Source organism: Parasteatoda tepidariorum, chromosome 8, assembly GCF_982258835.1.
Source record: "Parasteatoda tepidariorum strain Cologne lab strain chromosome 8, Ptep-v5.0, whole genome shotgun sequence".
Lineage (NCBI taxonomy): Eukaryota > Metazoa > Arthropoda > Arachnida > Araneae > Theridiidae > Parasteatoda > Parasteatoda tepidariorum.
The window spans coordinates 91,130,812-91,149,092 of NC_141762.1; the positions used below are offsets into that span (position 1 = coordinate 91,130,812).

The following is an 18,281-nucleotide window of genomic DNA, read 5'->3' on the forward strand; positions in this document are numbered from 1 at the left end:
ACAACACTCACCTATTTTATAAATCCGCAGAATTCGAAATGAAATGTTCTTCGTTTGAAAATTTTCTTGTCAAATAATATATACATAGATTATCCCTTTATTACTTTAAGATGACTTACCACACAATAAAATTTTATCATTGCAGGATCTCGATATGAATTTCAATATGTAACAAAAAAACAGAATATCTGAAGACTAGTTGAATTTTTATTCCATACTTTTCTGAATCAGAATATGTAAGAAGTATACATAAACACGTAATGTTATACCATTTAATTTTTCAAAAAAAGTACTTTGACAACAATTTTTATCAAAAAATTATAAACTAATTAATGAAAAATAAAGAATTCTTAATATAAAAAAAAAAAACGATTCTAAAAATTCTTCATATTGAAATTAAAAACTTTCATATTGTTTCTTTTTTTTAATTCTTATAGTTCTTAATCAGACGTAAAAAACCATTTTGTTGAGAACTATCATCAAAATAGAAAAAACTTTATTTACAAGCAAATTCATTATTATAAAAATCAAAACACTTACTTGCTTTATAAATCCGGAGAATTCCAAATGAAATGTTCTTTGTTTGAAAACTTTATTCTCAAATAATATATACATAGATTATCCCTTCATTACTTTTAGATAACATACCACACAGCAAAATTTTATAATTGTATAATCTAGATATGAATTTTAATGCGTAGCTTAAAAACAGAATAGCTGAATTCTAGTTGAAATTATTCCTTCAAAACTGAAAAATACTTACCAAGAAAACGATAAAAAATTTTTAATAATCAGCACAAATGATACTATTTGAAGTAATTCGGATCATTTTTAATTGTTGTTTTCCGAATTATATAGATACAGAAACATATACTACTTTATAAAGAAAAAGAATATTCTATAACTATTGCAGTTCTACACGTTCTGATATCATATTTTTTCATTGAAATAAAGTAAGAAATGTTGACTTCACATAAATTTGTAATGAATAAAAAAAATTTCATTTTACCGTATTACACACAGTAAGAGTATGCGATCCCGAAATCGAAAGTTATCGGTTGCAAGCTTGTTGATAATAGAAGGGTAAATATTATTGAGAAATTGTTCTTCAAATGTTTGGCGAAGACATAAAAGTATGTATGTCCAGTCACATAAAAGTATACATGTGACTTCAATGAAGGTTGAATGAAATATGTTCTACCACAAGACAATGTAACACCAAAGTCACAACAGGACTTTCTTTGGACAATTCAATACCGTCACACCTATGACTGTGACTGCTTTTGTTTTTATCATGACATCACTGTGACAATCTGTGCTGTCTGGGCTTTGGGTCAGTTTTGCGATTGTTAATTTTTTTTTTCCTTCTTTAAAAATTGGGAACATTTGATTACAAATAATAACAAATTGAAAACATTAGCACATTTAGTAGCAGTAATGGCTTTATATGAATTTTTAAACTAAAGTAGGTTTAATGGAGAAAAAAAATCGCTTTGGCCCGTGGGTATATATTCTGTCAAATAGTGCGGGCCTACCGAAGTGCTCAGCTTTTCTCGTTGGTCTAGAACAAGTTAAAGATATCCCCCCCCCCCAAAATCACAAGAGATAAATCATATTATTTCAAAACTTATAACCATTGGATTTTTCTAACAAAAACAAGAAAAAAAATGTATTCCATCACTCCAAAAAATAAAATACTGCATTCTGATATTTTAGAATAGTTAATGTGCAGACTTTATTTAGAAATGAAACCAAGAAACTGATCTTTTGAAAATAACCTTCTTCAATTCTTGTGAAAGTTTATTTCTGGATAAAATAGGCCCTTAGTTTTATTCTTTATGAGAGCAATTGTCTCGTCCGGAAAAACGCTCAGCTGTGTAATAGAATAGTGATAGTTAATACGATTATTCAGGATTTAAAATATTTATTCTAACTGGCAACATGTGGATACTTCTAAAGCAAGCCAACTTTAGGTGCTTGTCATTTTAATGCACTGTTGCCAAAATGAAGAAGTATTAATTCAAGAAGCAATTGTTTTGAAACAACCAACAGTGTTGAAGTTCTACTTGAAATTTTAACTTTATGGAATTTCCATTGGGAATGCTATTCATAATAACAAAAGAAAAGCTCATTGATCTTGAGCATTGTTTTACAATTTAAGTTGGCCCATTCGGGAAAAATGTATGAAAAACGAACCTTTCTCAGGGATTTAGTTTTACACTATGTTGCAATTGAAACTGCAGACGACTCTTTCTTTTATTTAATTTGAAAACATCATCACTAATGTCTTCTAGCTTACAATTCTTGTAATCAACAATGAGTAATCACTAGGGATTTATCACATTATCTATAGTAAATAATCCTTAATTTTCAAAATTATACATTTTTGAAAATTTGATAATAATACAAATTATATAATTATAATATTTACTTAATCTTGCTTAGTAATCATGATGATAATATTAATTTCAATATTTTGGATTCAAGTGACAAAAAGAAGTAAATGGTTGTATTTTTGGCCTATACGATATAAGGAATGATTTCAAATTTAACATAAATAAACTATCTAGATGAAATTCTAATTTTTCTAAAATCATTAACTTAAATACTATAGATAGAATTAAAAGAACTTTAAGCAATGTTTATTTATCCAAAAAAAAGAAATAGGGAAGCAATGGATATCCAACTAATGTGATTCAATTGTATATAAAATCATTGAATTAATTGCGTGTTGTGAAATTGTGAATGAATTTATTTTCACACAAAAATAATTTACTAACTAAAATAACATTTTTATTTTGTGCAAATCCAATTCGGGTAAATCCGTAGCTAAAATTCTTCAAGTATTTAATAAAGGATTTTTTTCAATAAATAATAATAATTTCTAAAATGAGTCCATCAAAAATAAGATGTTATGGTTGTTTTTTTTTCATATTTTTATTCATTATAAACTTTGAATTATCCAGTACAATATAATTATCTTGCACATATTCAGTTCGGGCAATCCAGGGTAACAGACAAAATGCGGCTCTGTTCTTCTGTAAAAACGCTTCATAAAATATATCCCACTCTCATCTATCTACGCTTTAATTTCATATTTTGTAATCAGGCAAACTAGTTACTAAAATGTTCTTAAATCGTTTTTGCAACATGCAAGTAAAACGGAGTTTGATTTTGCTACTTGCTTAATATGTTACACTTTGAGCTTTATTCTGCATTTTTCTGCAAATGTTTATTATATTTTGTATTTCTTGTGTTTTTTGCTTGATATGTTTTATTTTAATTCCGATATTTTTAGTGCTCCTCACTCTAATATATATATAATGCGTAGTTTATTAACTAAGGATTTATGAATAAAGCAAGAAAAGTAGAACAATAATAATTTTTAACATAGTTACGTGTTTTTGAAAAAAAGTGAATTTTTGACTAGATTTACCTAATTTTTTTTCGTATTTTCTTTTACCTTATATCATATTTTAGGTAACTATTTATATCATACATAAATCTTTTATTTATATTTCAATTTAGATAGACACATAAATTAAAAAAAAAGTTTACTGAAATTTAAAAATGTTTGTCTCCAAATGTAAGTAGGTACCTTAATCTGCAAGAGGCTGTCTTAAATTTAGAGCTTTTAATCATTATATCGTCATTAAAAATTATCCTAGTACAAAAATATTTTATTTAAAGTTTGTCTTTCAAAAAATATTATAACAATTTTACCTCAAAACCCATTTTTTTAATTTTATATTACAAAATTAATATTTATGAATATACCTGATTAATGTAGGATCCAATTTTTCAATTATCACTATGAAATTAATTTTTGAATATTTTTATCACTTTCTTATAATACCTTTTAGTTTCATAAGAAACTGCAGATTTCATTGAAAACTCTGCAGAAAAAACAGAAAAACATATGGTTTATTAGAAAAGCTATGTTTATTTTTTATTTTTTTCTCTTGTTTTTCTACCTCTTTGGTGATGCTATGGCCGTTTTGTTTCATCCACAAAGACAACTTGTAAGAAGACAGGATTTCCTTACTTAATCTTGAGAAATAGCTCTCCCACCTTCTGCGGTCAAAAGTGACCACCGTATTTCTTCTTTTTTATATTTTCTTCCCTCCTTCGAGAATATCTGATCACTTCTTTTTCGGCAACTTCTGAGATAGACGAAGAAAGGAAAAAAGTGAGATTTGGAAGGAGGAGAAAAAAAAGAGATAAAAGTAAGATATCCTTTTGCTGATGATCAAACTATACATCCAATAGATATCCAACTCCTACTCAGAAGAACGTGTCACGATTGCTCAATCGTTGTAATTCTGAGGGGGTCATCAAAATATTAAAATGAGACAACCAGGAAATACCAGCTAATTCTTCGTAACAGTTCTCTCTCTCATCATTTTTCTTCTAATAACGACAGGCACTGAACTTTCGTTTTTTTTCCTTAGAAGATACCGGAAGTGTTGCTCATTTATCGTTACCTGGTGGGCACCTGTGAACCAAAGTCACCCGCGCTACATTGCCACAGATACCCGTTCCGAGTTTGAACTACATTAACATATCACACAACAGATGGCAACACGCAGAGAAACATCCATGCCTTGAGCGGGATTCGAGCTCGCAGCTGCAGTCTGGCATAATAACCACTCAGTCGCCTGATTGGCCTTTCTCTCATTACATTCCATCAGATTTTTATTACATAATTTATTCAATATTTGATATTTAAACTGTGAAATTTTTTTTTCATTAAATGCTTTGTCTGACGTTGATGTTATAATAAAAACGATTGGGGAAAAATAATAATGTGCTCCATTTTCGCAGTTTTTTGAAGACCATTGTTAAAGATTATTTTTGTTGAAAAACAGCATGATTATTTTCATGAAGGCAGAGAGATATCCCGGAACTTATATCCTTACCGGTACTTATTCTTACCGGCACTTATCCTTACCAGCACTCATCCCTTCCGGTACTTATCCGGAGAGGAAATCCCCGGCAATTATTCCTTTTCATATAATTGCGTTTCAAAAGTGTGACTATTAACAAAACACGTAACGAAATAATTTTTTTTCGATGAAATAAAGCTGTAAGCTGGACCATTAGAGCGAAAAAAAATCGTCGATAGTTTAGCATAAGAATGGTGAAAACTGAAGAAATGAAAACCTCATCTGAGAAAGCTAGGATGAAATGCTAAAATTTATCCCTTACACTTACTGCCCAAATTTCAGAACACTAGCGCAATCGGTTTCGATGTTATAAGAGACTTGCAAACACAGACGATCAAGGAAACTCTTCTTTTTATTATTATAGTTAACACGAAAATTTACGAGCTAAGTTTGCTTCTGTTTTTTTCACAAATTTATTTTCAGTTTTCCAGAAACATATTTCTACCGACTTACTTAGCTTATTTTTATAGAATTAGTTATTTAATTAATTTTAATACAGAATACCAATATTCTACTTCACAACTTCGTAATTATGAAAATAATACTATAAATTAAAATCCATAAGTTTTATGTAAAGTTTAAAATAACTGATGTAAATGTATCTTTCATTAAGTAATTGAAACCTGAATAAATGTTTATTAACGCTTTCAACTTAAATCGTTCTAATAATTTTAAAACATTATTTTCCCATTTAAGTGAAATAGAATTCGCAATCTCACAATCAATCACAACAATTGAATCAGTGAAACTTCACAAGCAAAGAGTGATGCATTGCAACTTCTTTCCATTTTATCGGTAATTCATTAATTTTGGTTCATAAGTTCTTAAAAGCATTAGAAACCAGAATTAATTTTCGAAATGGATTGTAACTTGTTTACTGAAAGTTATGCATTAATTTAATTTGACGTGACAAAGAGTCAGTTTTGCGTTACAATAACATTTACCTATTTATTGAAATTCTAATTAAGACTATAAGACTCAATTCGCTATCGAAATTTAAATACGAAGCGTATTTACCGGAAATAAGTTATTAATACATACACATATTTTAGTTGAATTGTATACTGATTTAAAAATGGTAATTCAGTTTAACTACGAATCATAATAACATGTATTCAACCTTTAAAATGAGATTTATGTATCGTAAATTTGAGTAAATGTTACCCATTTCTTATAGACTTCTGATGCAATTCCTAATAAAATTAATAAAAAAATTAATATTAACTTAACTCCAATTTTTCGGAGGTTTTGTACAGGACATTTTAAACTGGTTCTTGTTTTATTTTTTCCACTAAGGTAGCGGAGCCTGATAGGCGTCAAACACTCCACTGCATAAGAGCTAGTTGTCGTGAGTTCGATCCTAATGTTGGTAAAACAAAGCTGTTTACTCTCAGTGGATAGAGTGCTCACCTCCCTATGAGGTGACCCAGGTTCGAATCCCAACGAAACGAATTCTACTAATGCTCGCACCGAACACAATTATGACATAAAATAACCCCAGTGGTAAACAGATTATGAGTTAGAATCGCTTTGCTGACGAGCTTACAGTGGGATGCTTTCTTGGTTTTCATCTCCATGTAACTTCGAATGTTAGTTAGTACAAAGAAGATATATTTATCGACTATAACAACCTTCATCTATCAAAAGGTGCCTCAAGATAGAATAAAGTCAACATGTCTTATATACTGGTGATTTGGTATTCAATATTTATAGTGGTAGTTACGCCCCGGTACCATCATAATAGTCATCCACGAAAGTAAGCGTGTTCCAGGAGTTTCATTGTCTTTTGCGTTGGGTTCAAAATTACTAGGCTACGGAGTTCAACATTGATAGTTGTAAAATCGAAGCAGGGTTGGCTGTTCAACACAGTTTTGTGAAATAAAATATATATGCAGCAAGAAACACATAAAATATGTTATGGTTGAAAGTTCTCTCGTTAATTGTGGTGTGGAAGGTCAAAGCTGACTGCGATCAAACTTACGTGAAATTCCTATACCATATGCGTTAAGACTTGTAAACCGAGGCTGGGTGCCTAACCATAATTGCGTGATTTGACGTGTTTCTTTCTTCAAATGTGTGATAATGATTCTTTAGATTCGAATAACATATTTTTGAAACTTAAATATTCATTTGCATAGTCTAACTGTGATTTGTGAAGACTAATTGTTTGCACGGACTCATAACAGTAGCCAGAATAAGATTCACAAAAAAATTGGATTTAAAAACTGAAAATTTGGAATAAAATATTGAAAATTCGGATTAAACTCTTAATTTGAAAAAAGAAGCTATTTTTTTTAAAATTCGTTGTAATGATGTACTTCATACAGCAATTAAAATAAATCGTCAAGAATTAATTTTGATAATATTAATAAATGTTAGATTATGAACCCATTTGTGCTAAGTGTCTTTTGAAAAAGACAGTTATATTAAAAGTAGTTGTACAAACAATTCATTTTTAAAATTAATTTTCGGAAACAAGCTAGTTCTGTCCATATAAATATTACCATATTAATAATCCAATATTAATGATAAGTTAAAAATCTATCTATGGTACATAGCTATAGTAATAGTAAACAGTGTTAACTCTGTAATATCAAAATATACTATCACTATTTTATCTATGTAACCCTGAATGATCAAAATCAAGATAATGTCGACTTTCACCGGTGAATGTCAACAATTACATAGTGGCTTTCGTGAATGTCCGAAATGCTTGTTATATCCGATTTGATATTAATTTATGTGTGGACATTATTATATTTTTTCGATTTTTTAACATCTGCTGAGGATAGATTAGTAGAAATATCAGTGTTCGAAGTACCAGTTAAAGGCAAACTGGGCAGTGGCACTTGACCTTAAAATACATGCAATACCGGACATGGCATTACGGCAAATTGGTACCGATTGGCACTTAACTGGACCTAGTATATATTTCGGACATTTACCAAAACGAGTATATGATTGTCAACATACGGTGGAAGTTAACAACAACCAATTTCAGTCATTCATAATAACATATATGAATTAATTTTAAGACCATGCAATGAGCTCGAACATTTTGCTTAAAAAATAAAGTGAAATAAAAATTATCCACCTTTGAGACAAAATCCAAGAAACAAAGCGTAGATCATTGACAAAATTTAAAAAAAATATTCATGGATAAAATGGCGAACAAAATGACTGAAAATTTAAATTTTTTCGAACAGTCTTAGGTCAGGCTTCATATTTTAAGATTAACTATTTTTCAATGCATAAAAAAATTAAGAATTTAATATCAATATTTCTTTTTAAAATCTAAGAATAAATTCCAAACTTTTAAATAAAGAGTCAACTCTCACTCAAAAGACGAATTTTTCTTTCAAAAAATTATACAAAACTAATCAACTGGGCACGAAAATTCAACAAATATTTAATTCAATGGTCAATACCGCAAAGCTTCTGCAAACTTCAATCCGTGACAAAATAGAGTTTAGAAGTTAAGTTTCATTATCTGAAGTTTCTACTCACACAAACCCTCTCAGTACTTAAACCTAAGTCAAATATAGAAAATTAATTATGAATGTTAGACTTTGAGCAGTTTGGCAAACACTTAGTACTGCTCTTAAGGAATCCAATCTTCCTCTAATCAAGACTATCACTGCCGAGAATTTTTTTTATGAAAAAAATTATTTTTTTAAAATAGTACTAGTTAGAAAATAGTTTTGTGAATTCGATATAGTATCATAAGATCTTACTGAACTATTCATAAATTTTTCGCTTATTCAATTTAATAATGATTAGGGAATTTTAAATCGTTAGGCAGTCAAATGTCTTATGTAACTTTAAACTATATAATTAGAAATAAATTTTTTTTATAATAAAATGGCCAATGTAATTTAAATAAGAAATTGTCTCTAAAATGCTTTATGTAAAAACAAAATGTATATTTTTTTATTTGAAATTAAACTTAATTTTTTTTTTAAATTTAAAATTAAATTAAGATGTAATACAAACATTTTATTCGAAATATAATCATAAAATCTTACTGAATTATTCACAATTTTTTTCCCTTTATTCAATTTAATAATGATTAGGGAATTTTCAATCGCTAGGCAGTCAAATTTCTTATGTAACTTTAAACTATATAATAAAAAAAATGAAATTAAAACGAAATTGCCGAAATAGTGACTTGGTAATAAAATTTGAATAGGAAATTGTTTTAAAAATGTATTATGTAAAAAAAAAATTTTTTTTTCATTTAAAATTAAATCTTCTAATTGCAAATATTTTATTGCCTTACGAGTCTGAAGTATTTAATCATTATTAAATTAAAGTATAGAAATAAATTTGCTTTGATATTTGGATAAACGAATTTTATTAATATTGCCTGCATTTTTTGATTTATATAAATTGTGTTAGAATTACAAAATGAAATGCACAATTATACAATTCATAACAAGAAGCTGAAATTCAAACTGAATTTTTGAAAATATTTTCCATATGGCGGTTGCCTTTCATAATTATAGAGTAAAGAAATGTTTATTTTGAGGAATGACGTTTTTGTACGACATCTTAGATTAAAATGTATTTTGCTTTAGAGAGTTGATATAATTAAGTAGTTATCTTTTTTAACCGATGAAAATGAATATTGTAAAATATGAAATTATTTTTGCTGTAATATTGATTGTTTTATTAAGTTTTAACTGAATTTTATTAAGAAACCGATAAATTGATCTTAATAATATAAAATTTCACTTGCTTTATAAATTATAAAAGTGGATAAAAAGGTGAATGCTCAAAAATAGGTTCCCATTCTCAAGACTCGCAAGGTGTGAAGGAAGAAAATAAAGCAGATTTCCACTTTTTTTGGTGAACTCATGACCGTAACTAAGGAATCGGTATTCATATGAAAAAATAAAATTCCAGCGAATCTAAAACAAGATGTAGAGGGCTCAAAACATGCCGATTTTTTTCACCTTCATAATTTTTAACGAAAATGAAGATTTTACGTTATCAAGTATAGCTTATTTATGCTTCAGTTTCTTCAGTTTATTTGTTTATTTGATATTTGATTCTACTCATGCGATCGCTCAATAGAAAATTAAATTATGAACGCAATTTAATTTTTGTTCTAAATGTTTTTGAACATTTAGTCTGAAACTTGTAATGGCAGTCGATTTTAGATATATGGAAAAAAAATATAGCAAATGCAAATTTTGTTGAAAAAAAATGTTCGTATCATTAATTCAATCGTCATCGTCAATTCGCTAAAAATATTAATTGTGTGCTTCATTTCAAGCTGTTAAAATTCCAAAACTACTTCAGAAGGAATAAAACTTAACATCAGCGTTGTTTAGTAGTTTTTTTTTTGTCAAATCTTTACTAAAATATTTATTTTTTATTAATTATCCCAAAAATAACAATTTCACCTGAAAGAAATAACAATTTATCTCATATTGCCGTAAGAAACAGTGATAGAAAAGAATAAATCTATTTACTATAACAAAGATATATTACTTTCTTTACTTAAAATGTCACGTTTAACTCAAATTTGCAAAAGATTCTTACCAAAACATGAGTGATTTAATTTTATCGAAAGCCTTAATATTTCTTGAGATTAAACTACAAAACAAGATGAACCACAATTTTTTTTTCAAATTGCATGTATGCCAGAAGAAGTTTAAATAATTAAAAAAAAATAAACAGCCTTTTTTCCAATTTCGACTTTTATTACCTTTAAAAATAATTAATGCAAGATATTAAATACCTTTCTAATTTAATTTTGTTTACTTTTTTTTCTTAAAAAAACGTTTTTGAAACATTATATTTCAATGTTTAAAAAAATTGAGAAATTATTTTTCTTTGACGAAAATAAAAATAAAGCAATCACAAGAGAGGCTTAAGCATACTCTCTTTTAAAATTGATTTATAATTTTGAAATAAGAGGGAATTTTAAGTTAAAATAAACCATTATCACAAAAATAAAATTTTGCTTTTAAATTAATGTTTCTCAGGTATTTTAAGTAGAACTAAATAAAAATTTGAAATTGTTTTTTTAACTTAATTTGAAAAAGAAAATTGCCTAGGAGACCTCTAATTAAATTTGTTGAATGCAACTTGAAACTGAATTATATTTCAATCAAAGTTTTCTGAAACATTTGATTATATTTCAGAAAATTTTTTTTCAATATTGTTTTAATTTTTGGGAATTGGATGAATTTAAAATTTTTTAAACATATCGACATAACTTTATTCTTCGTAAGTATACTAAAAAATTTTGAATTATTATTTTTATTTTCGTCATTAAGAACTATTTGTTATTCTTCACGAACGTTTTATTATTTTGCTTATCCTGGAAAACTACGCAAGTTTTCACAAAATATACAGGGTGTCCAAAAATTTAGAAACGATCAAACATTTCGAGAATGCGTTTGTCTTAGTTTTAACATCTGATCTAATGACCTTAACGTCTCTTTTTTTCCTTATTTTTGTAAGCTTTGCAATCTTATGAACTGACACTTTTTAGCAAATAATATGGTGTTTTTATAACTGCCGTGAATTTGATACAGTTATTAAAGACTGGTAAATCAAAATTTTTCATTTTTAGTGGGAGAGCCTTGTTTGTGAATTCTGACAAAGGACATGAAATGACAATACGAAGAAAAGCAACAGTTTTGTGAAATCTGATTTTTCTTGGATAGGCTCCTAAATTTTGGCAAAAATAGAGAATTTTTTTAATCGTGTTTAATAATTCTCATTTACTTGGAAAAAGGATTTTAAAAGCGGTTTAATATTTTTAAAAATATTTTAAATTCTTTTCTAAATCCCTGAATATTCTTCCCGGTATAATGGTATCTGCAATTAAATATCTTGTCTTTTCCTCGAATGTGAGCACTGTGGGCAAAAAAGCAATGAAAAATACACTTAACCTTTGGTGTTACAAAATCGGTTTTTCAAAATACACTCTATAACAAAAAAATCGACGCACCAAGAAGCACTCACGCCTGCACACTGCCGAGCCAGATTACAGTGGTGCATGGCTCGATAAGGCTGGAGTGATGCCGAATGGGGACGTATAGTCTTTAGTGACGAATCCCGCTTCCAACTGTGTCCTGACGATCATCGAAGACGTGTTTGCAGACGCACGGGGCAGAGGGGGGATCCTGCATTCGCTATTGCGCGCCACACCGGCCATCAACAAGGCATTATGGTCTGGGGTGCCATTTCCTTTGACAGCCGGCCCCCTTTGGTCGTCATTAGAGGTACACTTACTGCACAGCGGTACGTCGACGACATCCTAAGACCTGTTTTGCTACCGTTTCCTTTTGAAGCGCCCTAGGTTGGTTTTTCAGCAGGACAATGCCAGACCACATACGGCACGTGTTGCTATGAACTGTCTGCAAGCTTCTCAAACATTTTATTAAAGATTATCAACTAATAAGAATAAGAAATATCAATGAAAACTATATCTTTAATTTTAGATGACGTGGCGTACAATATTCCTAAAAGGTATTTAATTTACATAAACAAAAATAAACATATAAGAATAATTCAATTATTTTACAGTTTGCTTATGCGTACCGCAACATCCTCCCCACCCTGGTCAACCTCCAAAGGTATGGCCTGTTGGATTGGACGGGTAATATGTTTCCCTTAGACACGAAGGATACAAGTACGAATTTTTCCGTCTCGACCGTTAATTAATTCAACCACGAGAGCTTTTTGCCACACGTGTCTTGGTCGTACAACCTCTTGCAGTAGAACCAAATCTCATACTCGTACTCGTGGTGATTGCCGAACATTTTTTACTTGATGATGTGAACGCAGTTCCAGCAAATACTCTTTAGTCCACCTTTTCCAAAACATATCAAGTACATCTTGTTGTTTTCTGTAAATATTAGTGAGTTTATCACCTTTAATCTCAGGTCCAGATGGAACAGTAGTAAGCTTTCGACCAATTAAGAAATGAGATGGTGTCAAAGCTTCATCTGTATCATTCTCACCATGCTCGTAAATCAAAGGTCTACTGTTGAGCGAGGCTTCTATTCCCACCAATACTGTAGCTAAGGTTTCCTCATCTAGTAATGCGCGACCAAGTGACTTTCGAAGGCACCGTTTAGTTAGACCTATTAGTCGGAAAACTATATATTTAATTTTAGATGACATGGCGTGCAATATTCCAAAAAGGTATTTAATTTACATAAACAAAAATAAACATATAAGAATAATTCAATTATTTTACAGTTTGCTTATGCGTACCGCAACACACTTCCTTGGCCTGCCAGATCACCAGATCTCTCTCCCATCGAGCATGTCTGGGATATGATGGGAAGGCTATTGCATCTGGCACGGAATGTTGATGACCTCGTTCGACAATTGGATCGAATTTGGCAGGAAATACCACAAGAGACCATCTGGGAGCTTTATCGGTCTATGCCACGCCGTGTGGCAGCTTGTATCCAGGCTAGAGGCGGGTCAACACCTTATTGAACTTGTTACTGTAACTCCGCAATAAATTATTCAGTTGTTCTGAAATTTTAATCATTTACTACTATTCTGTACATTGTCTTCCTATCCACCAATTTTCATTTCAATCGGACAACTCCTTCTTGGTGCGTCGATTTTTTTGTTATCGAGTGTATTTCACTTTTTTTTTTCTCCAAGTAAGGAAATATCTTATTTTTTATTTTTTCCTTTTATATTTCTTTTGATATTTTCTTCATCCTTTTTAATTTCTCTCCATACCTCTTATAAGTCTCCATTATTTTAATTCTAATTTACAATTCTTTTTCATTTTTCGATTACAGCGCCATCTGTGAAACAAAATTCGAAGCGCTTGTAGGTCGAATTGTGGTATTTATTTTCCCGAAAACACAAATCTGCTTTAATAAATTGAACTATCTAGTTGTATTCTTAAGTTGCTTTCCTTTCTCTCTCAAGATTTGATGATAGGGATTGAGTTTGGTATCAGTGAAAGCAATAATGTAAAAATAGATGCATTGACGGTTCACAACGCATGCGCAACAAATTATATATCAATAATGCTAAAAATTACCTTTTTCGATGCACCTTTTCTAAGAAACTACTTACGATACCATTTTGAAATTTTTTCGGGATATATGCGATTACATCAGTTATATGATAATGTTTTAGAGCTAACATAAAGATTTTTGAGTTATGAAAGATGTTTGCTCAAAACTTTTTTTAAAAATCATGAACTGAAAACGTATAATTTTTTTAAAAGTTCAAATTGAGAAGAGCTTAATTGAATTACAAATGGAGAAAAATAAGCATTTACGACATCTCCATCTTTTATATTCATACTCCTTATAAGAACTGCTCGTGGCGTTTGAGCTGTGTTTGAGGAATGTGTCATAGCTGTAAAATTGCTTGCGACTAATATATCAAGTTAAAAATTAGAATGCCTGGCATCATGAAACCTCTTTCTGGATGTCCAGTATAGTACCATGAAGAGTGATGAAACCGACTTTTGCACGATAATTCGCCTCAAACGATAAAAGAACTGGCAAAGATAATGGAATGATTCCCACCTTACGTGGAGTGGTAGGGTATAAATCAATAATTCTGAAACCGACCTTTTTCATTGTACCTTTTCCAAGAAACTACTAATAATATTGCTTAAAAATTTTTCGGGGATATTTGAGATTATATCAGCTGCATCCTGAGATAATGTTTTAGTGTTAACAAGAATAGTTTTTTGATTTATGAAGGATTAATGAAATATTTAAGAAAAGTTCTGAATTCTTTATTTTTTAAACAATTTTCTGCCAAAGATATGTATTAACAGATATCACAATATAAATATGTAAATATTCTGTGAAAAACATTGATGCAATTTGTTTAGATGCTGAGAAAAGGTACTTCAAAAAAGGTCATTTTAGAATTGTTGATATATGCCCTGCCGACTCCCCTTAGCGGCAGAAAATAAGATCATCGTTACAGTTAACTAAAGAAAAATTCGAAGCGAAATTCTCTAATATTTTACAGGAATATTTCTAGATTTTTAAAACAATTCCATTTTTCGAGATATTTGACTTAAATACTTTTGGTACACCCTGAATAAAGTTTTGGTAAACTGTTCTTTTTGAGAAATGAAGTTAAATTACAGTAAATTTTGAACAGCTTCGATATGATCAATACGTTACTGATGAGCCGCGATGGCTCAGAGCGTTAGCCTCCCAATGAGGCGAACCGGGTTCGAATCCCAGTCGATGCGAATTCCGCAGCCGGACTGCACCGACCACAGCGCAGACGTGAAATATCCTCAGTGGTAGACGGATCATGGGTTAGAGTCCCTTTGCCATCAGGCTAATCGTGGGAGGCTCTCGTGGTCTTCCTCTCCATGTAACGCAAATGCGGGTTAGCTGCATCAAAAAGTCCTCCGTGAAGAAAAATTTCTCTCAATATTCGATTCAGGAATTCCCTTGTCTTCTGAATTGGGTTAAAAATTACAAGGTTACTCAGTTGAAAACTAGTAGTCGTAAACTCCTTAAAATTGGGTAGGCTGTTCAAAGACGGTTGTAAAATAAAATAAAATATGTTACAGATAGAGTCGTGGTGGCTCAGAGGATAGAGCGTTCGTCTTCCAATGAGGTGAAATGGGTTCGAATCCCACTGATGGCTGGTCGATACGAGTGCCGCACCCAGCTAACACCGAACATAGTGCAGAAGTAAAGATACCATCAGTAGTAGACGGATCATGGGTTACAGTCCCCTTGCCGTCAGGCTAACCGCGGGAGGTTCTCGTGGTTCACCTCTCCATGTTACGCTAATGCGGGTTAGTTCCATCAAAAATCCCTCCACGAATTCAAAATTTCTCCCAACACTTGATCCAGGAGTTCCCTTGTCTTCCGGTTTGGATTCAAAATAACAAGGCTAAGGAGTTGAACATTAGTAGTCGTAAACCCAAAAAATTGGGTCAGCTGTTCAACGACGGTTATAATATGTTATAGATAAGGATGTATAACGGAATTAATGTGTATAATAAAATCTAGTTTAATTTGCAAATGGTTACAGCTATTAAATAATAGTTTGACAATAATTTATTTCCTTTAACACAAAAATCTCACTCTCATCTCTAAAATGAAATTTCAGCATAATTACATACTTGCTTCCACATTTATTACCTCTATCTTAATATTTCTGAACCTCCCTATTTCTTGAATTTAACACCCGCTTTCCCGTTTATTGAAAATTAATTTAAATAAATTAAACTGAATAAATTTTTCCCGTTGAGTTGGAATGAGTATTCTCTTACAGTTTGATGAGAAATGTCAAATAAAAGCAAAGTAACGCATTAGTTTATGATCGATGCGACAACCGTTAATCTTCGTTAATTTCCGACACTCGAATGCTTCAAAATCTGCTTAGGAGTCGTAAAATTGCTCGAGCAAACATTCGACGAGGCAGATTAAGCACAGTTTTACGTAAATATAATTAAATGCACTTGGAATGATGCGTTTATTTAAATTGCTGTTGAGTTAGAATACGAATAGCATCAAAGTTCGTTAATTATTATGTTAGATTATTATTTATTTTACTAACTAATTAATTGTTTTTGTATATGCTATGCACAAAATCGCAGTATCTTTATCCTCTAACAAATACTATTTTGATAAAGTGAACTAGAATGATTTGAAGATTGTTAATAAAGAATTAGAAAAAAAAATTTCTTGGGATTTTTAAAAAAATATTCTTAGTGGCCTGACGACCAAAGAAGAAGAATGTTTTCGTCTTTTTGAATATATTCATTTTTAATCGAATTTTGCTTTAATATTATCCATCTATGTTACTTATTATTAATTAATTATGCTTTATTATTATGGACTAATTTGGTTAGTATAAATGCTGTCATATTAAGAAACAAAACATTCGTGTTGAGAATGCAGTGTAATAGCACTTTAATTGAAAAACTATTTGTGAAAGGAATACCGGACAAGTGTATAGTAATGCCTTTTTTCATAAATATCAGTGTTGGGAATATTGTAGTGTCATATTGCGCGTTCTGTTTTATTAGGAAATGTAAAAAATAATTTTACAATTATTGCGTACTGATAATTTAAATAATATTTTTAACACAAGTAGCACAAATTAAAGCGATTAGTTTGATATAAAAAAAATTCCAAGTTATTATTTTTTTTTGAATAACGAGCAATATCTTTTCAAACATTTTTTAAAACAATATCTTGATATTTTTTTATCTTTAAAAACATCAGTGTAGGAAATGCCGGTATCTGTAGCAACTCATTGCTTTTTTCGTCAAATATCAAAATGTTGCAATATCATAATAGTTTGCAATATCAAAATGCTTATTTACTGGAATTACAAACTATTAATTTAATCAATAATGTGCATTTTTTGCACAAGTAAGGTTAGATAAAGTCTGATAGAAAAACAACCATGGAATTCATTACGAAATCTACTTTTAACAAGCATTCTTAAAATCATTAAGAGACGTCTAGACATTTCCTGTAGAGCATAAAATGATTGAAAATTCAAGTTTAGCCAGACCAGATGCACGCACCGGAGACATAGATAAATTCAAAATAAATATTAAAATCAAGAACACTGATAGCCGTTCTTGTTTGAAGTATTTTGAATATTTAGAGCTTTATCATAAAATGCAGGAAATTTCCAGCAGTCGTTATCAGGTTGGCTTTCTTTTTACGGAAAATGTTTGAGAAGTTGGGGGACGACCGAAGGGGAAATTAAATTCACGTCAACGCTTACGCTTTAGACATTGAAATCCGTCTTTTCAACGAAGAGAAAATTTATGAAACGATCGCGATTCGCAAACATCAAAGAGGATCTCAAGAGAAAATTCCCTTTTCCCTTCCCTAAACCTCTCACTAGGGAAGGAAAAGGGATTTTATTGAGTGAAATGATAGAGATATGCAGTAAAATAATTCAAGCAATTCAAGAGAGGGGTTATGCCAAGCTCTAGCTCCGTGTTTCAATATTTTTTTCTTCTTCGCTTCCCTTTTTGATGCTTAAGTATAAAAAATAGCGACTGACTTGCATATGAATTTTTGATTTCGCAACGGTTTCGCATAGGCTATAAATAGGTTTACAGGAGAAGTATCTTTCTTGATACTTCTCCTGATTAAGGACAATAGCATACAGTTCTTTTATTAGTTTTTTTTTTTCAAAAGTATAAATTTTTTCAATTCAAGTGTTAAAAAAAGGTCATTATGAAGCCGTATAGTGCTACACATTTTTATCATCAAAGAAAAAGCTTGTGTGTGGGTGTGTGTATTTCTTATACTCTTAGAATTATTTTTCAAATTCTGGATCCAAGAATCTTAGAATTATTTTTTAAATTTAGCTCATGAAAGG

The 18,281-nt window shown here is 30.3% G+C and overlaps 1 protein-coding gene across 1 annotated transcript; it reads right to left on the reverse strand.

Annotated features, from left to right (window-relative positions):
• Positions 1–12,695: 12,695 nt before the first annotated feature.
• On the reverse strand, positions 12,696–13,091 carry LOC139425590 (uncharacterized). Its single transcript, XM_071180886.1, has one exon. The coding sequence runs from the start codon at positions 13,089–13,091 to the stop codon at positions 12,696–12,698; it is 396 nt and encodes a 131-aa protein (XP_071036987.1).
• Between the last annotated feature and the right edge of the window lie 5,190 nt (positions 13,092–18,281).